The sequence below is a fragment of the Podarcis melisellensis genome, assembly GCF_964234715.1.
Source record: "Podarcis melisellensis genome assembly, chromosome: 11".
Lineage (NCBI taxonomy): Eukaryota > Metazoa > Chordata > Lepidosauria > Squamata > Lacertidae > Podarcis > Podarcis melisellensis.
In genome coordinates this window covers 27,511,981-27,536,792 of record NC_138543.1, presented here as the reverse complement: position 1 = coordinate 27,536,792, position 24,812 = coordinate 27,511,981, and the positions used below count along the sequence as shown (strand labels likewise).

At 39.2% G+C, this 24,812-nt stretch overlaps 1 protein-coding gene across 5 annotated transcripts in view; it reads right to left on the bottom strand.

Annotated features, from left to right (window-relative positions):
- Window positions 1-24,812, bottom strand: part of KIAA0825 — a 189,178-nt gene that overhangs the window by 111,651 nt on the left and 52,715 nt on the right. For all 5 annotated transcript variants that reach the window (XM_081930133.1, XM_081930132.1, XM_081930135.1 and 2 more), the window contains 7 exons: window positions 24,303-24,493; window positions 20,881-21,063; window positions 14,291-14,404; window positions 9,529-9,668; window positions 8,013-8,201; window positions 6,597-6,830; window positions 2,731-3,139 (listed from right to left, as the gene is read on the bottom strand). In XM_081930133.1, the coding sequence (XP_081786259.1) occupies window positions 2,731-3,139; window positions 6,597-6,830; window positions 8,013-8,201; window positions 9,529-9,668; window positions 14,291-14,404; window positions 20,881-21,063; window positions 24,303-24,493 (1,460 nt within the window). The remainder of the gene's footprint in view (window positions 1-2,730; window positions 3,140-6,596; window positions 6,831-8,012; window positions 8,202-9,528; window positions 9,669-14,290; window positions 14,405-20,880; window positions 21,064-24,302; window positions 24,494-24,812) is intronic.

Genomic DNA, 24,812 nt, shown 5'->3' with positions numbered 1-24,812 from the left:
GCAAGTATGCACACAAGGGACCCCATCTGTCTCTGGAACACCAGGAAAGGGAGGCTACAAAAGCACATATTTGGTCAAGTTCTCACTCCCTGGGCAGATCTTCTCTAGAACCATTGTGCTCCTAGTTATGCCAGTGGTGGGGGTGGCCCTGTACACTTTCCCCCCTAAAGTATGAACCAGAAATAACCCTCTTCTGCCCAACCCTGCTCTTTCACCCATATTTGTGTGTTTTTCTCCACCAACCCCCACCACAACCTCTCCTTGGTGCTTGTAGTATTAATGTAGTATTAATGACAAGACTTCACCACATGGTGATTTCAGCGAGACTTCACCACATTGATTTCAGCGAGACTTCACCACATTGATTTCAGTGAGACTTAACCACAAGTAACTTTGGCTAGACTGGAGCCTCCCTATTTAACTACAGTGATATAGATCACATTCCTACAATGATATAGATCACATTCTTACACAGTAAATTTCTGCTTCCAAGTTAATAAAGTCCATATATAAGCTGAAAGACAACAGAGCATAGCTCTTCCCAGGAACAGGGCGCTACAAAAGTGACACTACTAATGGCCTCTGGATAAAATTATTCAAAATATCTGTCAAGCTAAATACTAAAAAAATTAGTACAGGATGCAAACACTGATGTTTCAATTAAGCGAGAGAGACAGTGTGTGTGTGTGCATGCGTATGTGTGTATACCCTTTAATTGAAATAACAGATGTTGTGCTATAGAAAATGTTTGCATCCTTTATTAAAATGTTGAGTAAGAAGCCTGAGAGATATTTATATATAAAAATTTGGCATATGCAATCTGTCTGATATCGTAGCATGCTCTTGTTATAAAAATAAGAAGCAAAGAAAAGTATTACCGGAGCTTTTAGATAAAGGTAAAGGGACCCCTGACCATTAGATCCAGTTGTGGACAACTCTGGGGTTGCGGCGCTCATCTCGCTTTACTGGCCGAGGGAGCTGGTGTACAGCTTCCGGCTCATGTGGCCAGCATGACTAAGCCGCTTCTGGAGAAACCAGAGCAGCGCACGGAAACGTCGTTTACCTTCCTGCCGGAGCGGTACCTATTTATCTACTTGCACTTTGACGTGCTTTCGAACTGCTAGGTTGGCAGGAGTAGGGACTGAGCAATGGGAGCTCACCCTGTTGTGGGGATTCAAACTGCCAACCTTCTGATCGGCAAGCCCTAGGCTCTGTGGTTTAACCCACAGAGCTTTTAGGATCTTCCAATTACATACATTACTGATATAATTTCCATTGTATAAAAGGCCTTCCAGTTTCAGCAATGTTACAAACTGACTTATGCTACTGTCCTAGTGAATAACATTTCCCCCCCTTATCATAAATGGCATCCAGTCTTGCAACACAATTGTAGGCAATTCTTTTCAGAAGGAAGATTGACTAGGTTCAACGAAATAGATATGCAGCCTTAATCTCTTAATCATTGGATTAGAGCATGAAAATTAGTATTAAATGCACACATAAAGATGATGAAGGTCAATGTCAATGAGCATTTGTGTGATACTGTTACTGCTTTTTGCAGTTTCTGCCAACCAAATACCCCTAGCAATAAAATAGCATAAGTCAATGTGCTGAATTAATACATTTTCATTTGCATCGATGACTCAATCTTGTAGTACTATTTTGCCTATACAGATTATAAACAAGAGGTTCCCGTTTATAAAATGTAGATGAAATAGGCAGAACATTCTACTGTTACTAGTGAAGTTTATTCAACAAACTATATAATAACTAGCAATCACCTGTTAAAAGAGATTTCTGACTTATGAAGCAGTATATAAATGCTTTTAAATAAAATAAAGAAGACTTGATTAATCCACCAGCTACCAATTAAAAATACACATAACTCAGAGAGCTATAAAACACGTAAGCCCTCAACTTTTTTGGAAAAATCTTGTGAATTTGAAGTAAAATCTGGAAATGTTGATATTCTTCTCAGAAAAAAGCAGAGGGGTACTTTTATTGTGAAGAGGGGACACAGGTGGCGCTGTGGGTTAAAGCCTCAGTGCCTAGGACTTGCTGATCGAAAGGTCGGCGGTTCGAATCCCTGCTGCGGGGTGCGCTCCTGCTGCTCGGTCCCAGCGCCTGCCAACCTAGCAGTTCGAAAGCACCTCCGGGTGCAAGTAGATAAATAGGGACCGCTTACCAGCGGGAAGGTAAACGGCGTTTCCGTGTGCAGCTCTGGCTCGCCAGAGCAGCGATGTCACACTGGCCATGTGACCCGGAAGTGTCTCCGGACAGCGCTGGCCCCTGGCCTCTTAAGTGAGATGGGCGCACAACCCCAGAGTCTGTCAAGACTGGCCCGTATGGGCAGGGGTACCTTTACCTTTACCTTACTTTTATTGTGAGATCTGAATTTCTCTCTGGATATGCTGTTAAGTTACAAAATTAAATGTGCTTCTTTGTTTCTAATCACAGAAGACCATAAAAAGCTTTTTGTATGAACTATATCCTCCTTAATTTAATCTCCATAGTAAAATCCATTGCAAGAATATATGTAATGACAGTTCACCCTTCTATGGGAAAAACACAATTTTCCTTGTTTTCTATTTATCCTATAATCAGAGCCCTGCGGGAATTCAGTATCTGCTACAGTAAACATTTTTACTAAGAAACATTTCATTATTCATGTTGTATAGGCAAATGGTAGCAAAAAACAAAAACAAAAAGTGAAATATCAGGTCTGCTTACCAGTCTATGCCCAGTTTTCTTGCCTTTAGTAACTGGTTTTCAATCCAGTTTGGCCTTTGTTGTTCAATGCTCTGTATAATCTTGTGAGTCACTTGTTTAGGGCTACTTTTCTTTTTCCCTATAATATTTTCCAAACATACATGAACCAAACTGAGCTTCTCTTTGCTCCATCTGTCAAGAGTCGTGCCCGTTAAAAGTTCTGTGGTGTTTCCATCCTCAAATATCCGACATATAATTACAATCAAGATCCAGACAAGAAGACCAGCTTTTTTCGATTCAATTAAGTTTTTTGGCATTTTTCTCTCAGAGAGAAAAAAGAAATACTTAATTGGGGGAGGCAAACATGCAATCACTGTAGGTAACTTGCTGATTACAATAGATACTGCCTGAGCAGCAAGCCTTGTGAAGCCTTTAAAAAAAGAATGAAAGAAGGTATGATTAACATTAAACACTCTTGCTATACAATGCAGTTATGAAGACTGAATGCCAATGTTTAATTTTAGATGTCTCTAAGATGTATAGCCCTGGTTCACATGTTTGCTGGGGTTGCTACTATTATTTTGTGGTGGTGGAGTGAACATGACTTCATGCAGATAATATTTTGTGTAACCTGGACAGTCCATAAGACCAGAGGGTCAGTTAGTGAATATTTCCACCCAACCCTTTTTTATGTGAAGAAATCCCATTAGCCAGTTCTTTTTATGATCAGTCTCTTGAACTGAGCATCTGGACAAGGTGGTGGAGGCAGGCCAGGGTTAAATGTCCTGGAAGTGGACCGGAGTGAAGCCTTTTGGCCCAGCCCAGCCCACCCACTGCAACCAGTCTGTCTGTGATTGGCTGAATGTTGGGCAGGCTGAAATTCACTTTCCAGGCCAGTGCAAGCCCAATTTGGAGTCATGTTGGCCTGGGAAAACACTTCAGCTCCATGTCCCATGCTGGATCAAGGCACACACCAAGCGCTGTCCCTGCATAGGGCGCTGCATAGACGCCCAACCCCAAAGGTAAGGGTCATTATATGATCAGCTGCTTGTACAGAACATCTAGTTCACACTTGATGTTTTCTGTGTGTTGGAGGTAGGGATGCAGGATTGCATGTTCATTAAGTGCCATCAGAGCCAGTACCAGCCTCTTGTTGCAAATAAAGATTCTGCGGATTTATTCTCTACCAAGAATCTCACTCATTGCCTAACCAAATCTATATCAACCTAACCTATTTCACAAAGTGGTTGTGAAAATAAAACAGGATGCCTCTCTGAGAACCTAAGAAGTGTCTTCAGTTGTAAGACTATGTACACTTCATTTTATATGCACACTAATCATCTTACTCACATTCAGTGGGATATATCTCACTGAGTTTCCTACTTCATCAGGAAATTTAAAGGTAAAGGGTCCATCTCCATGTTGCAATCTAGCCATAACAAAAATCAATATACTATCTGTATATTATCTATACAGTTCTGCTACTTTAATACCACTTGAAGTTGGTTCAGACATAAATTACTCCCACATTCCACATTAAAGACCCTTTCATAAAAAAATAAGAGTCAAATATAAGCGTGACATTTTGAAATTTAAATTCAAGCACAAAATGAATAAAGGATTTTGAAACTTGTCTCAGGAGCTAATTAGAGGGAAAGGTTCCAAGTTTAAAAAACAGCATGCCATAACATATTACAAATATGTTGCAAAGTACATTCCAATGTTACACCCCAGCATAAACTATAAATTAAACTTGTGATGATCGTAACATATTTACAATAAACAAAATATGAACATAGCAATCTGTTTAATAAACTGTAAAAGACGTAAAGAAAAACAGGTTGCTATTTTAATAATTGGAGACCTTTAGCTATCACTAACATAATTTTAGCAAATACAATAATGTATTAAATGTATTAAAATGTAAATAAAATTAAAATTGATCATAAGTCGCGGTTGTGCTTATTTTATGGCACTAAGTTCCTTATCTTCTGCTGCTCATGCTGTTATTCTTGTGTGGTGCATCTTCTTGTCCTGCAAGAAGCGCTCAGAGACCCAGAAGAGCCAGTGTGACTGGATAACAGTGGAGACAACAAAGGCAGAGCACACAAGAGCTCTCTGCTTCCGCTACCACATATGTAAGCTAAGGAAGAAAGAGTATTGCCTCCTCACTTGTCCCAACACAATGGCAGAAACATCTGGCTAACTGGGAGCCTAGGAACCTAGCCACATCATGATGAGAGCTACCACGACAAACATACAAGGGTGTATGTTATTTGCAGCATTGTAGTGTAGGAAAGGGTCCCACCTGCTCTTTAATCCTACTTTCCCACCCACCCACCCGCCCACTACAAACACATGGTATAATGCCAGTCTTGCCAGACACTGAACTAAGAAGAATAGCCAACTTATCTGTAACAAAATTTGATGATTGTTGACATTTACCTGTGGCCACTGCTATAGCCCCTACCCAAATAGCATCACTAAATATACCCCTCAATTTTTTTTCATATTAGTGAATGGCTGCCATTCTCTCCTGTGAGGTAAAAATGTAAGTGCTGTACTGAGGGAAACTTATTGCAACAAGAGCAAAACTAGCTCTCTATTGGATGGTATGGATGCCAGGGTGGGTGGGGGAGGTACTATGCATCTTAGTTTGTACTGTGCACAGAGATTTTTTAAAAAAATCTAATTGGTTTATATAGACTATGCATTAAAATTATCACTAAAAAGTCATAAGTTGAAAACAACTACACCTAAAACATTTCAAAATATAAATAACATGAGTAGTTAAAAATTACATTCTAAAAAAATGCATATTAAAATGCATGTCAAATTTACATTTCAAGGTAGGCTTTTCTGAACGAAAGAAGAAGAAAAGTTTGGATTTGATATCACGCTTTGTCACTACCCGAAGGAGTCTCAAAGTGGCTAACATTCTCTTTTCCCTTCCTCCCCCACAACAAACACTCTGTGAGGTGAGTGGGGTTGAGAGACTTCAAAGAAGTGTGATTAGCCCAAGGTCACCCAGCAGCTGCATGTGGAGGAGCAGAGACGCGAACCTGGTTCACCAGATTACGAGTCTACCGCTCTTAACCACTACACCACACTGGCTCTCTGAAACTGAAGGGTTTCAGCAGGCACCAAGAACAGTACATTGACTGTATCTGCCTAACACCAATAGACAGGGAGTTCCAGACTGCATGTGCTGCCAAATGCAAAGATTGATTCCTTGCAAGTGTGGAATGGACATTACATGGCACTTGTAAAAATGTCAGTGTCACAGTTCAAAGTGGCCAAGTGGGTGTATATGGGATAAGGCAATCCCTCAAGTAAATGGGTCCTAAATAGCTAAGAGCTTTATATACTAATAGTGACATCTTGAATTTGGCACAGTAACTAATTGGCAACCAGTGCAGATCTCTGAGTAGAGAAGTAATATGTTGACAGGGTCTCACTCCTGTCAGGAATCTGGCTGCAGCATTCTGCACTAACTGCAGTTTCCAGACCAAGCACAAGGGAATCCTCACATGAAGTGAACTGCAGTAATCCAATACTGAAGTCACCAATGCCAGGATTACTAGTATGTTTATTCTGTCACCCCATTTGCTTTCCCAAAGAGACCTTGCTGAATGTGGGCCTTCCACTAGCCCACAATGACAAGGATTGCGCTAAGAACTCAGTAAGACAAAGTACTGCACCCAAGTATGTAAGCAATCCCATGAATAGTCTTCTAAAAGAGTATTAAATTGTATTACTAGTAATAAATTGTATTACTATAGTATTCATTATCAAATCACACCACTTAATTCTAATTTTTCAGTTTTGATTTGTCCTCGTTAAATGTATAGCTATTATTTTGACAGGAATTATATAAGCACACCTACATTTCCCAGATTCTTTTCTCTTCATTTCTCTAGGTGTGTAATTCCACTCCTTTGGAACAGTCTTCAGCAAACTTTCAGGGACAATTTGCTTGTGTTGATAGGTTCCATAGTTTTCTGTTGCTTCCCATGAATGCATCAAAGAAATGATCTGCTTCACAATACCCTTAACTGAATTAATCAAAGTCAGCTTCAAGCATCTGATAACCTCTGGCTCTGACTCAACGCAACCAGAAACTTTGGAGACAAAATAGTAATAATATTAATTTAAAAGAAAACATTAAGTTGAGCCTCTTTAGCAACATTTAATGTCACTATTTTAGAAAGTTTTGTATACTTTTCCATGTTACAGTTGTATAATAAAAAAGCAACCAGAGTAAAATAAGTTTCTACATAACAATACTATGTTATCAAATGCTACACTTTTATAAATTATTATTTTCTCAGTTGCCATGCCTTTGTTGTTTTGCTTAGAAGTTGATAATTACTACTATCCAACATACTACTTCAGTTTATCTTTGCAGTTAGACAAGTTATCATGACTGACTTGACCTGTGTGATAATATAACAATGTATAGTATTTAAAGGTAATTGTGGCTTTTGGTGATTTAGTTTCTTAAATGGTGGAATAGACTGAGTTCTGGTCCTGGCTACAGAAGAGGAAAATATCAGTTCAGGCTCCTTCCTCAACTGTCATTAGCAGCCATTCCATTAGGCTATAAAAAGAAGCTGAATACACAGGCCTTTCCATCAGTAACATTTGGGTCTTGCTCTTTTTGAAATCTTTCCATTTCAGTTGCTCATTACCAGAGTTCTAGATAACTAAGAAATAGTCCCAGGATTGCTTATCCCCCTCCTTCCTCTTTTTCATTTTGCATCATGTCTTTTAAATTGTTAACCTTAGTGCAAGAACTGTCTTATCACTGACATTTGGGTGCCACCCTGGGAGCTGTTTTTTGGCTGAAGAGCAGGATAAATATACTCTGAATGAATGAATGAATGAATGAATGAATGAATGAATGCTTTAGAAAACACTGAGTTAAATCTGCAAGAACGAGGCACATGAAATGAAGTTCAAAATGGAAGTGCCTGATGTGGTGCTACAGATGAAGCTAAGTGGAGATTTTCCTAGAGAGCATCCAAGAATGAAAGTAACTTCTGTGGTATTATAAGAAATTTCTATGACTGGTTCTCAATTTGAAACCTAAGATCCTCTTTCAGATGCAATTTTATATTTTCTAAAGCATCCCACACATATGTTGCTGCCCACCTAGCACTGGAAGAAGACCTCTGGGGCAAATTTGGAGTGTGGTACAGGTAACTACAAGGGGTAGGAATTGGTGAATCACATAAACAGAACTCCACTCCCAGCAAGACTGGATACACCCCCGAAAGAAAATTTCACTGCATTTTTCATACCTGATATATTGTATAAACAATCCCACATCTGTTCTTTTTCCATGTAATTTTCAAGAACACCACCAAGTGATTTGGGAGATAAAGTACAATAAGAAAGCACTGCAAAGATTGCTTCAGTCAGACTAGGTCCTTGGCTGCTCTTCATGTCTAGGCAAGTACTTTGTTCTCCAATTTTTGATAATTCAGATTCTTGAATAAAGAAAGAAGAAAAGTTCAGAAGTTGAGGTAGTAGTGAAAGTGTAAGTGGGACCTACAACAAATTTTTTTAGTATAATGAATGTCAGAATCTAGCTAGAATTTGGGCTAAGAAGGAAAATACAAGCTATAGAACTGTGCCAGACAAGGAATCCCCGGGCAAACCAGCCTGACTAGGCTGGTTGAATGCAAGCCATTATCAAACAATGGCAAGGCATCTACATGTCAAAGAACCGTATCAGGTCTGTGCAAAGCAAGGGTTGCTGATGTGATGGAAAGGCGACAGGAAAGAGTGTCATTTTACAGGAGTCTTGGATTTTTGTTGAGAGGTGTGCTGGGAAGGAGGAGGAGGCCAGAGGCCAGACCTCTATGAGCTGCAGGGCAGGCCAGAATCCCATGCAGCAATGGTCAGAGGAAACTGCATTGAGAGACAGTGGGCAATGAGAGGGGCAATGGAAGACACTCTTGGGGTATAATTTGCTGCACAGCCTCCAGTGCCCACTTCTAGGTGTAATTATGTCTTAATAAAACCATATTTCTTAAAGACACTAGCCGCTGTGCCTTGATCTTTCCAAAGGAAACCCAACCCTGTGTAAGCAGTTGGAAACCCCTTGATTCTCACACTGCTCATGGAGATTGGGGTGGCATGTAATAGTATTTTTAGGCTATGGTCTTTTCTTACACAATAGGGATTTTTCTTACAAAAACAAACTCTTAAATGATTTCCGTGTTCTGTGCTTGAGAAACAATTGTTTACAGCTCAGCATGTCTAGGCAGGATGCAATCAGCTGAAGCTCAGGGTAATGGTCAGTCAAAAGTTTAATAAATGCTGTCACTCCATCCTTGCGTTCCTTGAACACACTAGTAAATATAATCCAACAGCAGGGGGAGAATATGATCTTCAGACATCTTTCAGTCTTTGCTGACATGCATTTGAATAGGTAAATGAGTGCATTGCAACATTCAATAAAAAACAGGACAAAAGTTTAGTTGTGGTGCTCTTCTGACAAATGTTAGACCAAATGCTGGACCAAGAGAGCTGCAGAATATCTACAGCTAACGTTTTAGTAAATAACAAACACATTATATTTTAAACAGTATTAGCATGATAAATGTGAATTCCTATCCAAACAAAAAATCCTGAGCAAAAAAATGAGAGAAAATTAGATTGCAAGTATTGAGCCTAATGCTAATTATGTGAAGTGATGACCACGATCCTTCTGCTAATATTAAAATAGCGAACAATGTGGCAATCCTGAACAATTTACTTGTGTTTCTTCAGCGGTAAAATATTGCAACTATAGAAAGTGTCAGTACTTACTGGAATTCCTCAGTAAAAGTTTCACTAAGAGACAATCGTGATGTAGCAGGGTTTCCAAAAGCAAGTTCCAATTACAGCATGGCTGGGATAAGAGCAGCTTGAGTTGACCCTGGGCTGCCATTCCTCTGGCTGATGGAGTCCTTTCAAAATGTAAGATAAAGACAGAATAATGTCGTTAATTTATCTATGAAATTAATAGCCTTAAAGTGCAGATGTAATGCTAACTTCTTTAAATGTCAATTCCTCCCAGATTACTCTGAAAATGCTTTCATGGTTGCTTACTTTAAGGCTGCTCAGGGAAGGAATTACATTTAATCTCAACTAGCTAAAAAGCAAATTAACATTTGGTAGACTGCCAAATTTTAACTGATACAAAGTAACCTCACTTATCTCTTTCATTGGGGCCAGATATGCTCTTGTTTCATGAGGCAAAAATCATTTTTAATGCCTGAATAAATCTGAGGCATTATATTTTAGTTCAATGTTGTATTTAAGTGTTTAGAGTGATGTTATAAAATATTTGAAATCAAGGCTGTGAAATAAGAAAGAAACAAATAGGGTTGGGTGGGAAATACGATGCGAGCTACTTGTCACACTATAATTAAGGCAGAATTATAAAAGTATATACGGTAACATAAAACAGATGTGTCCAATTCTGGGCACCACAGTTTAAGAAGGATATTGACAAATTGGAACGTGTGCAGAGGAGGGAAACCAAGATGACCAAGGGTCTGGAAACTGAGCCTTACAAGGAGCAGTTGAAGGAACTGGGTATGTTTAGCCTGGAAAAGAAGAGACTGAGAGATGATAGCCATCTTCAAATATCTGAAGAGCTGTCACATGGAAGAGGGAGCATGCTTGTTTTCTCCTGCTCTTGAGGGTAGCAGCCAAGGCAATGGCTTCAAGTTACAATAAAGGAAATTCCGACTAAACATTCAGAAAATCTGTCTACAGTAAGAGCTGTTTGGCAGTGGAACAGACTCCCATGAGAGGTGGTAGACTCTCCTTCTCTGGAGGTTTTTAAGCAGAGGTTGGATGGACATCTGTCATGGATGCTTTAGCTGAGATTCCTGCATTTCAGGGGGTTGGCCTAGATGACCTTTGGGTCTCTTCCAACTCTATGGAAGTTCTATGATTCTATGGATTATATATTAAGTATAAAGGCTTCATATTAGCCCAGTTCCCTGCTCCATTTCCCAACATTTCTATGTATTCAGATGATGTTCAGGAAATGCATAGCTCTTTTCACCATGCTACCATTACCATGCTATGTAATTAGGTATCTAACTATACAAATTAGAGCAACACTTCCCTTCAATTTCTAAACATAAGAAAAACAAGGCCTTTGGACAGTTAAGTATTTAAAGTAATATCTAAAGTGACTTATGGAATATTGAGGTAGAGAAAAAGCTCAACTATCATTGACCAGATGGGATGTTATTGCTTTTCAGTATTTGCCAATTCTTGGCTCTTAGAGCATCATGCAAATTGAAATGTACAGTTGATGTGATTCACTCAGAGGGAAAATAAGAGTATTACAGACATTCCCCGAAGCCACTATACTAACACTAGTAAATGCACTGAAAAGTTTTATATTGGACATATGGAGAAGCATATGTTCTCTCATCTTACAAGCTCATGTAGCTGTGAACACAAGGCTAGCCATGTAAAGAGGAAAAGGTGAACTATATATAAAATATGACACATATAAATGTTTAATTGGTATTAAGAAAAGAACAAGTGATGGTTTGCATCTACCTCTACAAATCTACTACAATTGGGAGGCCAGCTCATCCAGGAGCTGTTGGCAATCTTACCACTTTTTTCATATCCTTTCCAGCAATATATGGATGCTTTTACATGGTACCACTAAGCTGTATTGGAGGTAGGAGGAAATGACTAGCATGGCAATGCCAATGGAAACTGCAGCACCAGCAATCAGGGTATAGCCCTTTAATTCAACCTCCTCCTTTTATGCACATTCACCAAAGCTTAAAATTGGGCATTCAGCCACTAAATCAACATGAACATGCATCGAAAATCATTTCTTATTAACTAAATATGCATGCATACATGTATTTATTTATTTAAATAGTTATGAAAATATGTATATACTGCTATATCATGAAAATATCAAAGTGGTTTACAGTGTCATGTCGTGTCGTGTCATGTAGTGGTTAGGGTGCTGGAAGCTTAACATCTAATCTAAAGGATTGATTCCAGCATTACACAAACTGAAGTCCATTTGTGCAATGGGGCTCTTTCTCATGTCAAAACATTTATACTGTTCATTTAGTCTTATTTTATAAGCTTCAACACATTATTCATGCAATATTGACTAATGTGTAAAAATAAAGACATGAATCCTATCGGAGTATTCTAGGTCATACGCGATTAGAAATGTGTCAATGTTCACAGGGCCCTTGGTTGAATCCCTAACAATCTGCTCCATCTTCCTCTGTGCATTGGAAAAGGCTTGAAGTGGGAAGCATGCACTATTTGAGTAGTCTTTTTACAAGATTTAGGGTTCTAAATTACACGAGGAGCACACCCATACAGAATAGTCCTTACAGAGGGCAGCAAGGCCAACTGACAGGGACTTGATGGAGTGGATGGGGACACAAAGTGTGGCCCCTGCTCTACCCCTCATATGATTCCAATTCTACAAGGCACTTGATATCTGAATGGAGCTATGATTATTTCTATAACCGGGTTTACACAGATATGCTGACTATATATTTGTTTCATAGTTGCCTCTAAAGAACCTCCATTCACACTGGACATTAATAAACTGAAGTGCAGTTTCCTCTTATTTTTTCTGTATTACTATATTGAATGGTAGAAAAAGCTACTGTAATTTTCTGTGTATAAGACAATGTTTTTTGCTTTAAAAAATTAGTCAAAAATTGAGGGGGGGTCATCTTATACAAGGATGGGGTGAATGTACAGGTGTTTGGGCTTGGGCTTTGTGGCAGGCAGCCTGGGCTTGGGTGTGGGCTCTGGTGCGGGTGGTCTGGACTTGGATTTGGGTTTGGGCTCTGACATGGGCAGTCTGGGCTCAGGTTTGGGCTCTGGTGCAAGCGGTCTGGTCTCAGGTTCAGGCTCTGGCATGGGGAGGCTGGTCTCAGGTTCAGGCTCTGACTCAATTTGGGGTTCAGAAAAAAGGGGTTGTCTTATACATGGGGGTGTGTTATACATGGAAAAATGTGGCATGTTGAAATTAAAGACATGTCATTAAATGTAGCAGAAGCCAAAGATTTACTTTTACAAAATAAGTATTAAAAATCATAGCATTCATTTAAATATGCAGGTTACTGAGAAAGGATACAAATTCTGTGGGGAGCATAGATAGCCTGCTAAAACGGGCATGGGAGGAATTTTGGTCCAAAGTTAGAAAAAGAATGACAGTACAGCTGATGGCATATGCTTCATATGTAAATTGTGATTACACTTACTGAAACGGCAAGGAAATTATGCATTGCTTCCAAACATGCAACAAATTCTAAAAATACCAAATACGAACAAATCAGTTGTTCAAATGAAGTTTAGTTTTGTAGAATTATCTAGCTTTTCTAATGCCCAAAGTTACTACTTTTTCCAGATACAAAATAAAGTTTCATGTAATACTCAAAATTTAAAGTCAAAATAGCTAAACGGGAAAGAAAAACTTAGACTGAGTTATTTTATTGTCAAGAACAGCACATTTAGACATTACTAAAGCAAGTGATTATGTCTATAATCAAACATCAATGTTAAAATAATTAGATACTGCTAAAGAAGAACTACCCATTCTTCAACAACAATTACCATCACACTAAAATAGTTTGAATTGGAAGCTGGTGTAAATATAAGATGCCTGTAGTTTAGCCCTGGGTATGTGGGCTGGGGAATGTGTGAGCACCATTGCTCACTATTTGGCCCACATTCTTACCATCAGTCTCAAACATGGTAAACAAAAGCAGAAATCGCAAAGTGGCTTAAAACCATGTTTATGGTCAGCGCCCCATTAGAAAAGCAATAGAGGAAATTTGTATCAGAGAGTGGAGCATCTGGATGAGGAAGTGTGGCTCGTTTCAGATCCCATCAGCTGGACAAAACAATGTATAGTCTATACATTAAGTCTACACAGGCTCCAAATGGAATCTGTGTGAGAAAACCAGTATGAAGAAACTATATTTGATATCTGTATAATAGTCTATTGCAATTGACTTGAACAGTTGCTCTGTTATTCTGATACTGTTGTTTCTGTGGTTTTATTTTATGATTTTAACTTATTTTATTTATGATATTCCTGTAACACGCTCATTTGGTGAAGGGCAGGCTAAAATTAAAAATACCGTATTTTTTGCCCTATAGGACGCACCGTCCCATAAGGCGCACCTAGGTTTTTGGGGGTGAAATAAAGGGGGGGATTATTTTTCCCCCAGGCGTGGGGCTGGGGCGGGGGAAGCCCGAGTTTCCCCCAACCCCAGCCCCCAGAGCAGGCAACTCTCCGCAAGCCATGGTAGCCCAGTGCAGGGCTCCCGCGCCTTGCGGAGAGCTGCGCAAAGCCTGGAGAGCGAGACCGACCCCTCTCGCTCTCCAGGCTTCAGCGAAAGCCTGCATTCACCCCATAGGACACACACACATTTCCCCTTCATTTTTGGAGGGGGAAAAGTGTGTCCTATGGGGCGAAAAATATGGTAAAGGAATAACATTGAACTAAGAAATCAATAGATTCTATCTCAGTTTCTTATCTACATTTTAATATAAAGATACTTACTTCAGTAAAGAAGGGGAAAATTCTGTGATGCCAGATAACCAGCGTAATGGTTGGTCAACAGTAGGCTCCAAAAAATCTGAGGGCAAGGGATCACCAACACTATTATGAAATGTCCTGAAAAATACAAGTAGTTCAAGTAGAATTAGTTCAATAATCATACTTCTTTAACAGCTTTTGAACAGCAAACAAGTATTTGGCTTGGAATCAATGAGCTACTTATAGAAGGTTTTTCAGTTCAACACAAGGGGGTCTCCAATTTCAAGTCACAGTCACTGTTCACACATTATTATTATTATTATTATTATTGGTATTATCTGCCCTTTACCAGGATGTCCCAGGATGTGGGTTACAATAATTTAAAATGCAAGTTAAAAATAGTTTTTAAAAATTACAGTTGCTGAACAGGGTGGAATATAGTGTCTCCAAACCCACAAGAGTGGCGGGAAAGCCTTGTTGCACAAGCAACACTCCACTTGCTGTTCTTAGGATTCAAGTCAAAGTACAATATAATTTTTTTCTGCTCAGATTTAAGCTATGATTTACATTTTAATGTATTCCTGTTTCTACTAGTCAGAGAATGACAGACAGTAACAACCCTCTCCTGCTGTTGCTCCACAGAGACTGGTATTCTCTAGAGCTGGGCTATTGTGTAGCCTTTACACTTAATACAGAATTCTGCTTTTTTCCATGTCCCAACACAGGATAGTTCAGTGGCCACAAATAAACATTTTATAGCCATTTGCTCCCTTGCAAACTAAGGAGGCATTTTTTTGCAACTCTGTTGATCTTAAAAAAACTTTTTTTGAGTATGCTTGCAGCAGTGAGCAGCTCTCTGCATGCCAGCTTCTAGCCCAGCAGCACTTACTAGGCTTGTGGTTCTTGTCTGCCTTGCATAGCGAGATTCAGGGGTTCATGACTGCCATGACAACCATACATTCTCTCAGCATGTCATCAGTCAAATGAATGTGGGAGGCCACCTTCTCAACTGTGGTAGAAGATGGCTATTTGGTTGTGGAGGATTTCTCTTGGTCTCTCTTCTCATGGTCATTTCACTTTTTGCTAAGGTTCAGACTGGCAGCAACCACTTCCCTCTGGAGGGGTGGTGGACTTTGATAAATTTCTAGCCGAAATGCCAGGTAATACTGTAGGCATTTTGTGAGGTGATTGGCACTGCCTTCATCAGGTAAAGCTTGTTTAATTCCTTGGTTTACTGGTGTGTTGGGAATTGTGATGTAGGAAGCAGAATAGCTGTAGTGAAAGTTGCAGGAAACTACTGTGTGGTGACCCAACACAGTTAAGACCTATTACTGAGCCTCAGCATGACTGTGATGAAAGTGAAGAAACAATACTTCTCCTTTATATCTGACCTTTGGTGGTGTTAAAATCACTATCTGAGAACAGTAATGGACTGGATAAGAACCAGTGAACAAAAGCTCAAGCCACGCAAAATGAAAGTACTGTTTGTGAGTAGGTAATCTGTCCAGGGAAGTGGGGTTCTGAGTAGGTGGCACCCCCAAAGGATCGAGGCCATAGTCAAGAAGTGTTCAAAGATCCAACTTTGTCACTAGAGAGGCCCAAGTGACCTTAGTAGTCCAAGACGCCTTTCATTAACTTTAGCTGGTGCCCTAGCAGTAACTTGTCGTGGACAAAATAGCCTGGCAGATTAGACTACTTTGAAGAATGCAGACAACACTGCAGAGAAAGTACAAGTAAATCAAAATGCAGATGCTGGGCTACTAACTGAGACTGGTCATTGGGAACGTATTTTGTCAATGCTTAAACAACTGCACTGATTCCTGGTTCTTTGTATGATTCTAGGTGGTGGTGCTAACCTTTAAATGTGGAACTGATTCCTGGCTATGAAGCATGGCCCATCTTGGAGATTAGGGGGCCATTCTCTCAAAAAAGTAAAACAATAAGAGTGCTCTGACCCCTGGCTAGATGGAAGGTGATACCCTGAAGGATACTGAATGCCCCCTGTCTTCATTGGAATACATTCCAGACATTTTTCTAAAGTAATTTTCAAATGGATATGCAGCCTAAACACCAGTGAATAACCTGGTTGCCCCCACTGTCCATTACTAGTAATGAAAATACTACTAACAGACAAATATTTTCAGGTTAAATTTCTTACTTTAATCATTAGTGCATAACCACAGCTATTAGGAAATGTTCTTTCTGTATAAAATATCCTATAGCAGCTGCATCTTGTTTCAAAAGCTGGGGAAAGCATCTGTGAAAGTATTTGATACAAGAGCAATATTCCATGTTTGAGTTGTGCTATTCTCCTGTAGCGTATGACAAGGTGAGAACTGATTTTGTAAGTCTCAGTGCTAGTGTGAAATGATGAGATGCATAAATGATGAATTCCCAACACTGTTGCCTTATAGAATTTAAATAATTTGATGTTGGAAAATAAACTGGAAATTAATATTGGAGACAGCTGAGATGGTTTGGTACACCTTGACTTAGTCATCAATATGCTTTTACTGGACTTACTTTGTACCAAGAATATGTGAATAGTATAAACATTAAATTCATTTAAATTCCTTTAGAATTTGAGTGTCTGCAAAGATTATGAAAAGCAGCATTTACATGCTGATAGCATTAAAACGAATTAGGATAACTGAGCATTCTATGAGATTTTTAAATAAAAAGATGGGAGTCTTTTACTTTTTAATGGAATACAACATATTGGCAATAAAACTGAACAGGTAACATAGGTTCCTATTAAAATTGACAGCAAAATTGAATTGTTGTGGATTGCAGTCATGATAATTTATTAACCGCCAGAATGAATTTTCAGGAATGTTTGACACTCCAATGATGTCAAGGTTGATTCCAACTTCAGGCAATACTTCCATGATACTTGCAGATGGGCGTCTCAGATAATTACATTCACTGGCACATATAAGCTGCTCATTTCAACACTGTTGGCTTTACCTCCAATAAAGCCAAGAACCAGAAAAAGGAACTCTTGGTCTCCCCTGAAAGGTGCTTTTCCCTGAGTGACAGTACAGCAGGTGGGACGTACCAAAGGAGTCCCAGTAATGCAGGCAATTCCAGGACACCTAAGTCTACAGAACCACTTGCAGCAAAACACATTTTCAAAAAGAGGAGTCAGCAGATTCATAGAAGTCCAGTTTATAATGTTTATCCAAAGTTTTTGGTGTGGACCAAGTGCCAGCTCTGTGGATGCCAATAAAACGATCATTGATGGCAAAGATCATTGATGGCAAATGTTGCCATAGTAAAAGAATGGGTTGTGATATTCTGCAGGGCAGGCAGCTTGAGAGAGTCATAAGCCAAGATGATACATACCCTCAGCCAGCATGCTAGCTTTTCTTACCCCAAGAGGGTGGAAAGGAAGAAACAACACCTCTGTCAACCTGAAGTCCTTAGTCTGGCTGATACAGACTTTAAGCACCCAGTAGATGATCCACTATGTGTCAGGCCTTCTCTAAGGGATGAATCCGGTTAGGCCAGAAGGAGGTTCTGGTTGTAGTAAAAACTTGTATTTGTCTTAGGCATGAATGATAGATCCATACAAAGAATCACAGTCTTTCCACACAGTCTTTCAGGAATATGCATAAGGCACTCAATTCCAAAATAAGCCATGTTGATGTGATGGCCACCAAAAGGAGGACCTTATAAGAAAGGATGTGGAGAGGAACAGTTTGGAATGGTTTGAACACAAGAGTCTTTAAGTTCCTCGAATGAAAACAATGCACCACAGGAGGACATATAGGGATGCCCTCTTTAAAAAACACTTTGGCTGGGAATAAAAGCCAGTTGAAACTGTTTGAGGAGGTAAGTGATGCCTGTGTCAAGTCAACAGTAGCAGTACTGAAAGTCAAAAGCATGAACAGGGCAGCCGCAAGACTCCTTCTCAGAGAATTGCTGGGAAGAGTTAAACAATTCTGCCACTCTGGCTCCTATTCATCCATCAGCTCCAGATCACTGTCTCTGCCATGCAGTGATCAGTCAAAGAACAAGGAAGGGGAGATAGGCACTGCTGCTGGTAGATTTTTCATGTCCCATATATTGCACCCTGTGTGGCTGCTGATCCAGCACTGTCTTGGTACTAATTGCATCAGCAACTGCTGCAGTAGCTGAAGTGGTTTTCTTTTGGGTTTGGGGGGCACAGTGTGTGTGTGTCCTGAGAATTTTAGGGGCTATAGCCATTTGGGCAGTTAAGACAGAGGACTGACAGAGCACAGAAGCATCAGGCTTGCTGTAATGAAAACCAGGGCTGATTGGGAGCATCCTTTGAAGAAAAATCTGCTGTCGTAGTTGAAAATGTATCAGGTCTTGCTGTCAACACATGCAGTGGTATATGGGTATGGTGGATTAAGTTCTGTGGCTGGAAAAGCAGCAAACCAAGCCCCGAAGAATGGGGACTACCTGCCTCCACACATCCCCCCCACCAAGTCAGAGATGGATAAGGGAGGAAAGAGAAACAATACATAGGCCAAAAAGAAGGAAGGATGAACAGCAAGGGAAATGACCAAACAAAATGGTGGGTGGGAACAAAGGCCAGGGAAAAAATATGGATTGGCAAGAAAGAGAAGGAGGTTTTGTTTAAAATTGCAAGTCAAAAATATTTATATCAGTGTTAGGAGAGAATGGTATGTGACTCATAGGAAACAATTCAAAATAGATATATTCTATATATGGCCTGAGCTAGCACGTCAGTTAAATAAATCTTGTTTTCAAAGATGAGCTACTTTTCAACCTGTAGGAACCTTAGTGAACACATTTCAATTTTTTCAAAAATAGCAGATATCACTTTCTCTATTTTGTTTATTTCCTTCATGAATTAAAATATACAATTTGAAAACAAACAAACAAACAAACAAAAAACACAAATTCTTATTTGAAAGAATAGAAGGAATTCCATATTCTGAAGGGCTTCAGGACAGATCGTCTTGAGTCGTGTGTGTCACTTACTTGATGTAGTTTATTGATTGCAAAGCAGGTTTCAGTTCTCCAAGGAAACACAGATAGCTATCACTAGCATGTGTTTATGGAATGTTAGATCTACAACTGTTGCTTGATCAATAATAAGTTTGTTGTGATTTTCCTTGGATACAATATGTAAAAACCCTCTGGATTTAAGCTTAGAAATGGCCATGTTGTGTTATTTTGTTTACAGTCTCAAAGGGCTGTGTATCAGGACACGAATGCACAAAGAGTTGGAAGAAAAAATATTCTTCCCAACAGCTAAAATATGGAGTTTAGTAGATGACAGCAGTTAGAATTGTACAAAGAAATATGGTTCATTTTCTTAGTGTGTTTTGAATTAAAATCAGCATGCCTGCTCCTTCCAATGTTATGAAGTTATACTGAGAAGTATCACAAAGCTACGAGATAAACCGAGAGATTTGTTTTTATTAATGTATTTAAAAGATCTCAGTTTGCATCTCACCTTCCACCTAACATAATAGACTCAAAAGAGGTTACAAACTTGAGGGCCCCTTTTTAAAAAAAGAACAGTCTTGATACTATACTGTTTAGTTATATTGTAGTTCATTAACAGCCTTCCTCACTTTGGGGGCTTTTGGTCATGTGTACATTTCATCATGTGCCTTCCATTCGGGAATTTTGGTCATGTGCTTATTCTCTCTCCCACTTACCCTTTCCCCCCTCAAACTCCTGCCTCTTTCCTTGTCCTCCTCTCCTTATTGTCTAGGACAGGCATAGGCAAACTCAGCCCTCCAGATGTTTTTGGTACTACAACTCCCATCATCTCTGACCACTGGTCCTGTTAGCTAGGGATGAAGGGAGTTGTAGTCCCAAAACATCTGGAAGGCTGAGTTTGCCTATGCCTGCTCTAGGATTAACCTTTATCTTCTAGGTCAATGACTTTTAAAAATATTTTTCTGCCCTTAAGTCTTTTATCTGGCCTGCTCCTGTTAGGATTAGAACAGATCAAAGGCCCTTAGGAACACAGGATGCTAAGCCCTGGCAGGAGTTCTCCAGAGTTCTGGGCAATGAGCTTCAGCCCTCCTGATGGCTTAGCCCCAGCCCCGGTCACATCCACATTATACATTTAAAGCACATGGCTTCCCACAAAAAATCCTGAGAAATGTAGTTTACCTCTCACAGGGCTACAATTTCCAACACTCTGTACAAGTTGCAGTTCCCTTGATTCTTTGGAAGAAGCCATGTGCTTTAAATGTATGGTGTGAATGTGACCAAGCAGGCAGTAGAGTTAGATATTGCTAGAGGCTTTGCTATTATTACCAAATTCTTAACAATGCAATCTTATGCATGTGTATTTGGAAGGAGTCTCTCTGTGTTCAACTACTCCCTAGTATGCATGTTAAGGATTGCAGCCTTGAAAGTACTGAATATAGACTGGTTTCAAATTTACCAGATTCTAATGACACTGTTTTCCTCAAACAAATCTGCTGCAGGGTAAAATAATGTAAATTCAAGTGCCACTTCCCATCCACAGTTGAAACCAATGTTCAGATTTTGGTGCATCATTACCATACTGGAATCCAGCCATTACACAAAGATAGACGATTGTTACTCCTTCTACAGGATAAATGTCTGTTTGTCTTAAAATATTACATCACACTTACTTATACAGGTTCTCCAATGGTGCAGTTAAAAAGACAGCTGCTGCAAGTAAATTGTTGCAATACTTGTGTATTTTATAAATACGACGATTTCTGTCTTTTTGCGGGAACAACAGTTCTTGCACAGAACTGCAAACTGACCACAGCACGCTTTCACAGGTCATCAGAATTGCTATAACATCTATTCTGTAAGAGACAAAGCAAAAACCCTGAAATCAATCGAGGCATGCAATTCAACACATTCAATCAAGTAATCTGCTACAATGCAGAAAGGATTTTTATATACAAGTGATATCTTTTACATTATTTAAAATCATCAGGAATTTTAAGTAATAATAATATAATCTTGTCCCTGGTACAACATTACCAAAGTATACACAGAGCTCTCATGTTTCACTTTCCCCATTGATTTCAAGAAATGAAGATTATCTGTGGATTAGCTCCCTCCATAGATATGAATGAGGAAGGAATTCACCACTTGCACTGTTATACATGTGCAAGCTAGGATTATAATTTGCTAAAATTTGCAATTTTATCCAATTCTGAATACACCAAATAAAACATTACAACTAAATATATTTTAATTTCTCTGTTCCTTACACCTGTTATAAAATGAAAATTGAATATGTTCTTTTTCTGTTTTCTTCAGAGCTTTTTATCCCCGGTTCTTAACAAATTTCAGAAACAATACTGAATATGAGTGGAATACATTTTAAATAATTTATATATTCATTTGATTGTTTGCTTTAAAATATTTAGACACACATATTTTCTTTTCCAAAAAGGAAGGTAAAGGTAAAGGGACCCCTGACCATTAGGTCCAGTCGTGACCGACTCTGGGGTTGCGGCACTCATCTCACTTTATTGGCCAAGGGAGCCGGCGTACAGCTTCCGGGTCATGTGGCCAGCATGACTTAGCCACTTCTGGTGAACCAGAGCAGCGCACGGAAATGCCGTTTACCTTCCCGCCGGAGCGGTACCTATTTATCTACTTGCACTTTGACGTGCTTACGAACTACTAGGTTGGCAGGAGCAGGGACCGAGCAATGGGAGCTCACCCCGTTGCGGCGATTCGAACCACCAACCTTCTGATCAGCAAGTCCTAGGCTCTGTGGTTTAACCCACAGCGCCACCCGCAAAAGGAAGACATTAGTTTAAATATTCATGGCACAATTTTATATAAAGAGTTTTGGAAACTGATGCCCTTTCCCCATTCCTTTAGTATACAAATTCCATTTTATATTGATTTTTCATCATGGGCTCCAGATGTGCTTTCCGAGTACCTGCTCTTTTCTCCCAAGATTTCTTTGCCACTTGCCCCATCTCCCATTGTTTCACTATGGTTCCTCTATTATTACTTTCTTGCTTTTTTATGAACATGCTATATTATGATAACTAGTATATGCCAGAAGCTGTTTAAGAGTTACATAGCAACCAGTTAATGTGGCACTGTAAATGTCTTTGGCATGACAAAGAAGGAACAGTGAGTTGTAAAAAAGGATTGCAAAGACTATGGATACAACCTACATCCCACTGGCATTAATGACAAAGCTCACATTTTGATTGTAATAGGGCAGGATTGCTATCCAAACAATGTATACATCTGCCTATCAGATTTTCAAAAAGAATGAATCAATTGTCATGATTTCAACAAAAAGCAAATAAAGTACAGAATCTGCAGAGAACAGCAGAAACAGATCAGGACTCAAATACTCTAGCAGCTGAATTTGATCATACTTCTAATACCAGAATTAATATTAAAAGCCTGCTCTGCTACACAATAGAGTATGTATGTTCTAATTCTTCTTAATTATAAAGAAAATTAAATCTAGAAATCACTAGGGTGTTTCCATTCTTTATGTATGCTTACAGACAATAGTCTAAGTATTTTCATATATACTGAAATCTATAAATCCTCTGTATAATGAGGTTATACACACAAGCAACATTTTGAAAAATAAGTTCCTTTGTAGTTTGTACCTAGATGTTGGAAAATATGTGACATTTGAAGGATGGATCTGCTCTGCTTTGGCTTCAGTCTACCATGTTATTATTTTTCTGTAAAAATAAAGCTTTGTATATTGCACCATATATATTTATTTTGTAGCTTTTACTTCCATTGCTAGTTGCTTCCTGTCATTAGCCGTTTTTATCATCTCCTTGATGAATATCATGCCCACAACTAACATTGGAAACATATCGCATATTGAACTTAAAGGTTAAAACCTGCAGTATGAATGATCAAAGGCATACAATTTTGGTGAACACTGAAAAGATACGCAACTACAGCTAGGACTAAAAAAAGCACTTTTTCATGCATGAAAAACAAGTTTCCAGGGAGATATTATATTGTTTTTAGAACAATTCACAGCAAACCATGGGCTCCAGCAGAGCTTCTGATTTACAGTACGCGCATAACCTTGGACAAACTTGATGTCTCAACTATAGTATTTCAAATCAAGCTAACTTGTTTCAATAAACCACAGTTTAGGAGAGAGGTTGCTAATGAGGTGCCTATAGAAGAGAAGCAACGGCAGCTCTGAAATTTTCCCTTGAAGTATTCATGAAGCCTCTCAGCCACCCCTTCTACTCACTATCCCTTGGTCATGAGGTGGTTTAAGCTGGTTACCTTCTTCTCCCTTGAAAAGTACAGAGAGCTGCAGGAGAGTGATGATTTTTCATACTTCCTCTTTCAACTCGACAGGTTTCTTAAGTTGAATCTACTGGATCCAACTTTTACTTAGATTACTTGGAAAATCAAAGAATATGTATAGGTGGTGGGGGTGTGTGCGCGCAGTCACTTTCTGTACCTCTGTGGGGAAAGTGGAGAGAAATTGCCAGAGGGGACATGGCCCATAGTTCTCACCAAAAAGTCCAAATGTATCCACAGGCCAAAAAATGTGGAGATCCCCTAGTTCAGGTTTGTATGCCATATTAACCTAAAACAGAAGCAGATGCTTCTAATCTCATCACAGCTACACCAGAGAAAATCGGAGGCGTGAGTTTGCAAGCCAAATGCTCACTGTAGCTTGTTTGTGTATCCCTAAGCCATTGTTGTATTGTTACATTTGAATGCAGAAGAGTTTACTTAACATTCACAGAGTAAAAGGTTCAGGCACAAAACAACAATGCTTAGGCATAAAACAAAATTAACCTTCTATAAACGATTGGATGACTTCCTCAGTCTTGTGCTTTAGACAAAACTTTAAATGGATTTATTTCAACAGGCTTTTAATAAAAACGTTTTTATATTCATTGCTTGTTAAATTGTATAGTTTTGTTAGCTTGTATTGTCTTTAATAAGATATTTCATGATTATTTCATCTTAATTTATGTAAGTTGTTCTGAATGCTCAATAAGCAGAACAGGAAACAATAATAATACATTCACATCACCCACAGCGCAAAATTCAAATCAATCATTACCTTATCTGCGGTGTTCTCTTGTAACTGGGCTGGGCCTGAAAATATCTGCAAGCCAGGAGTGCCAAGGATTCCTCCAGCACTTCTGTTAAAATCTCCTGGGCTAGCACAGGGGGTAGAACAGTCCATAGATCATGATGAAGAGCACAGCAGAAATAATGCCACATCTGGATGGAGAATGAGCATCTTTCCCCCTGGCAAAACCAAGAAATGTTAAACAATAGAAACCCATCTTCCTGAATGTCAGGTTGGATTCAGTGAATCTAATCCATTCAGGCCGAGAGGAAATAGTTGAAAAGTATGAACTGCTGAATAACTAGACCAGAAACCTTGCAAGATGCAAAACATATTTCCCCTCCCAAAAACAACTCAGGTCTTGTTTCAGCTGGGAAAGCAGTTTTCTTCCAAAACCACAAACATTTGACCTACCATAAACTTACCTTCCCCAAACCTCTTTTGGATAAGCATGCTGTACTGTGTAGTTACTAATTTACGAAACTGTGTACAACTACT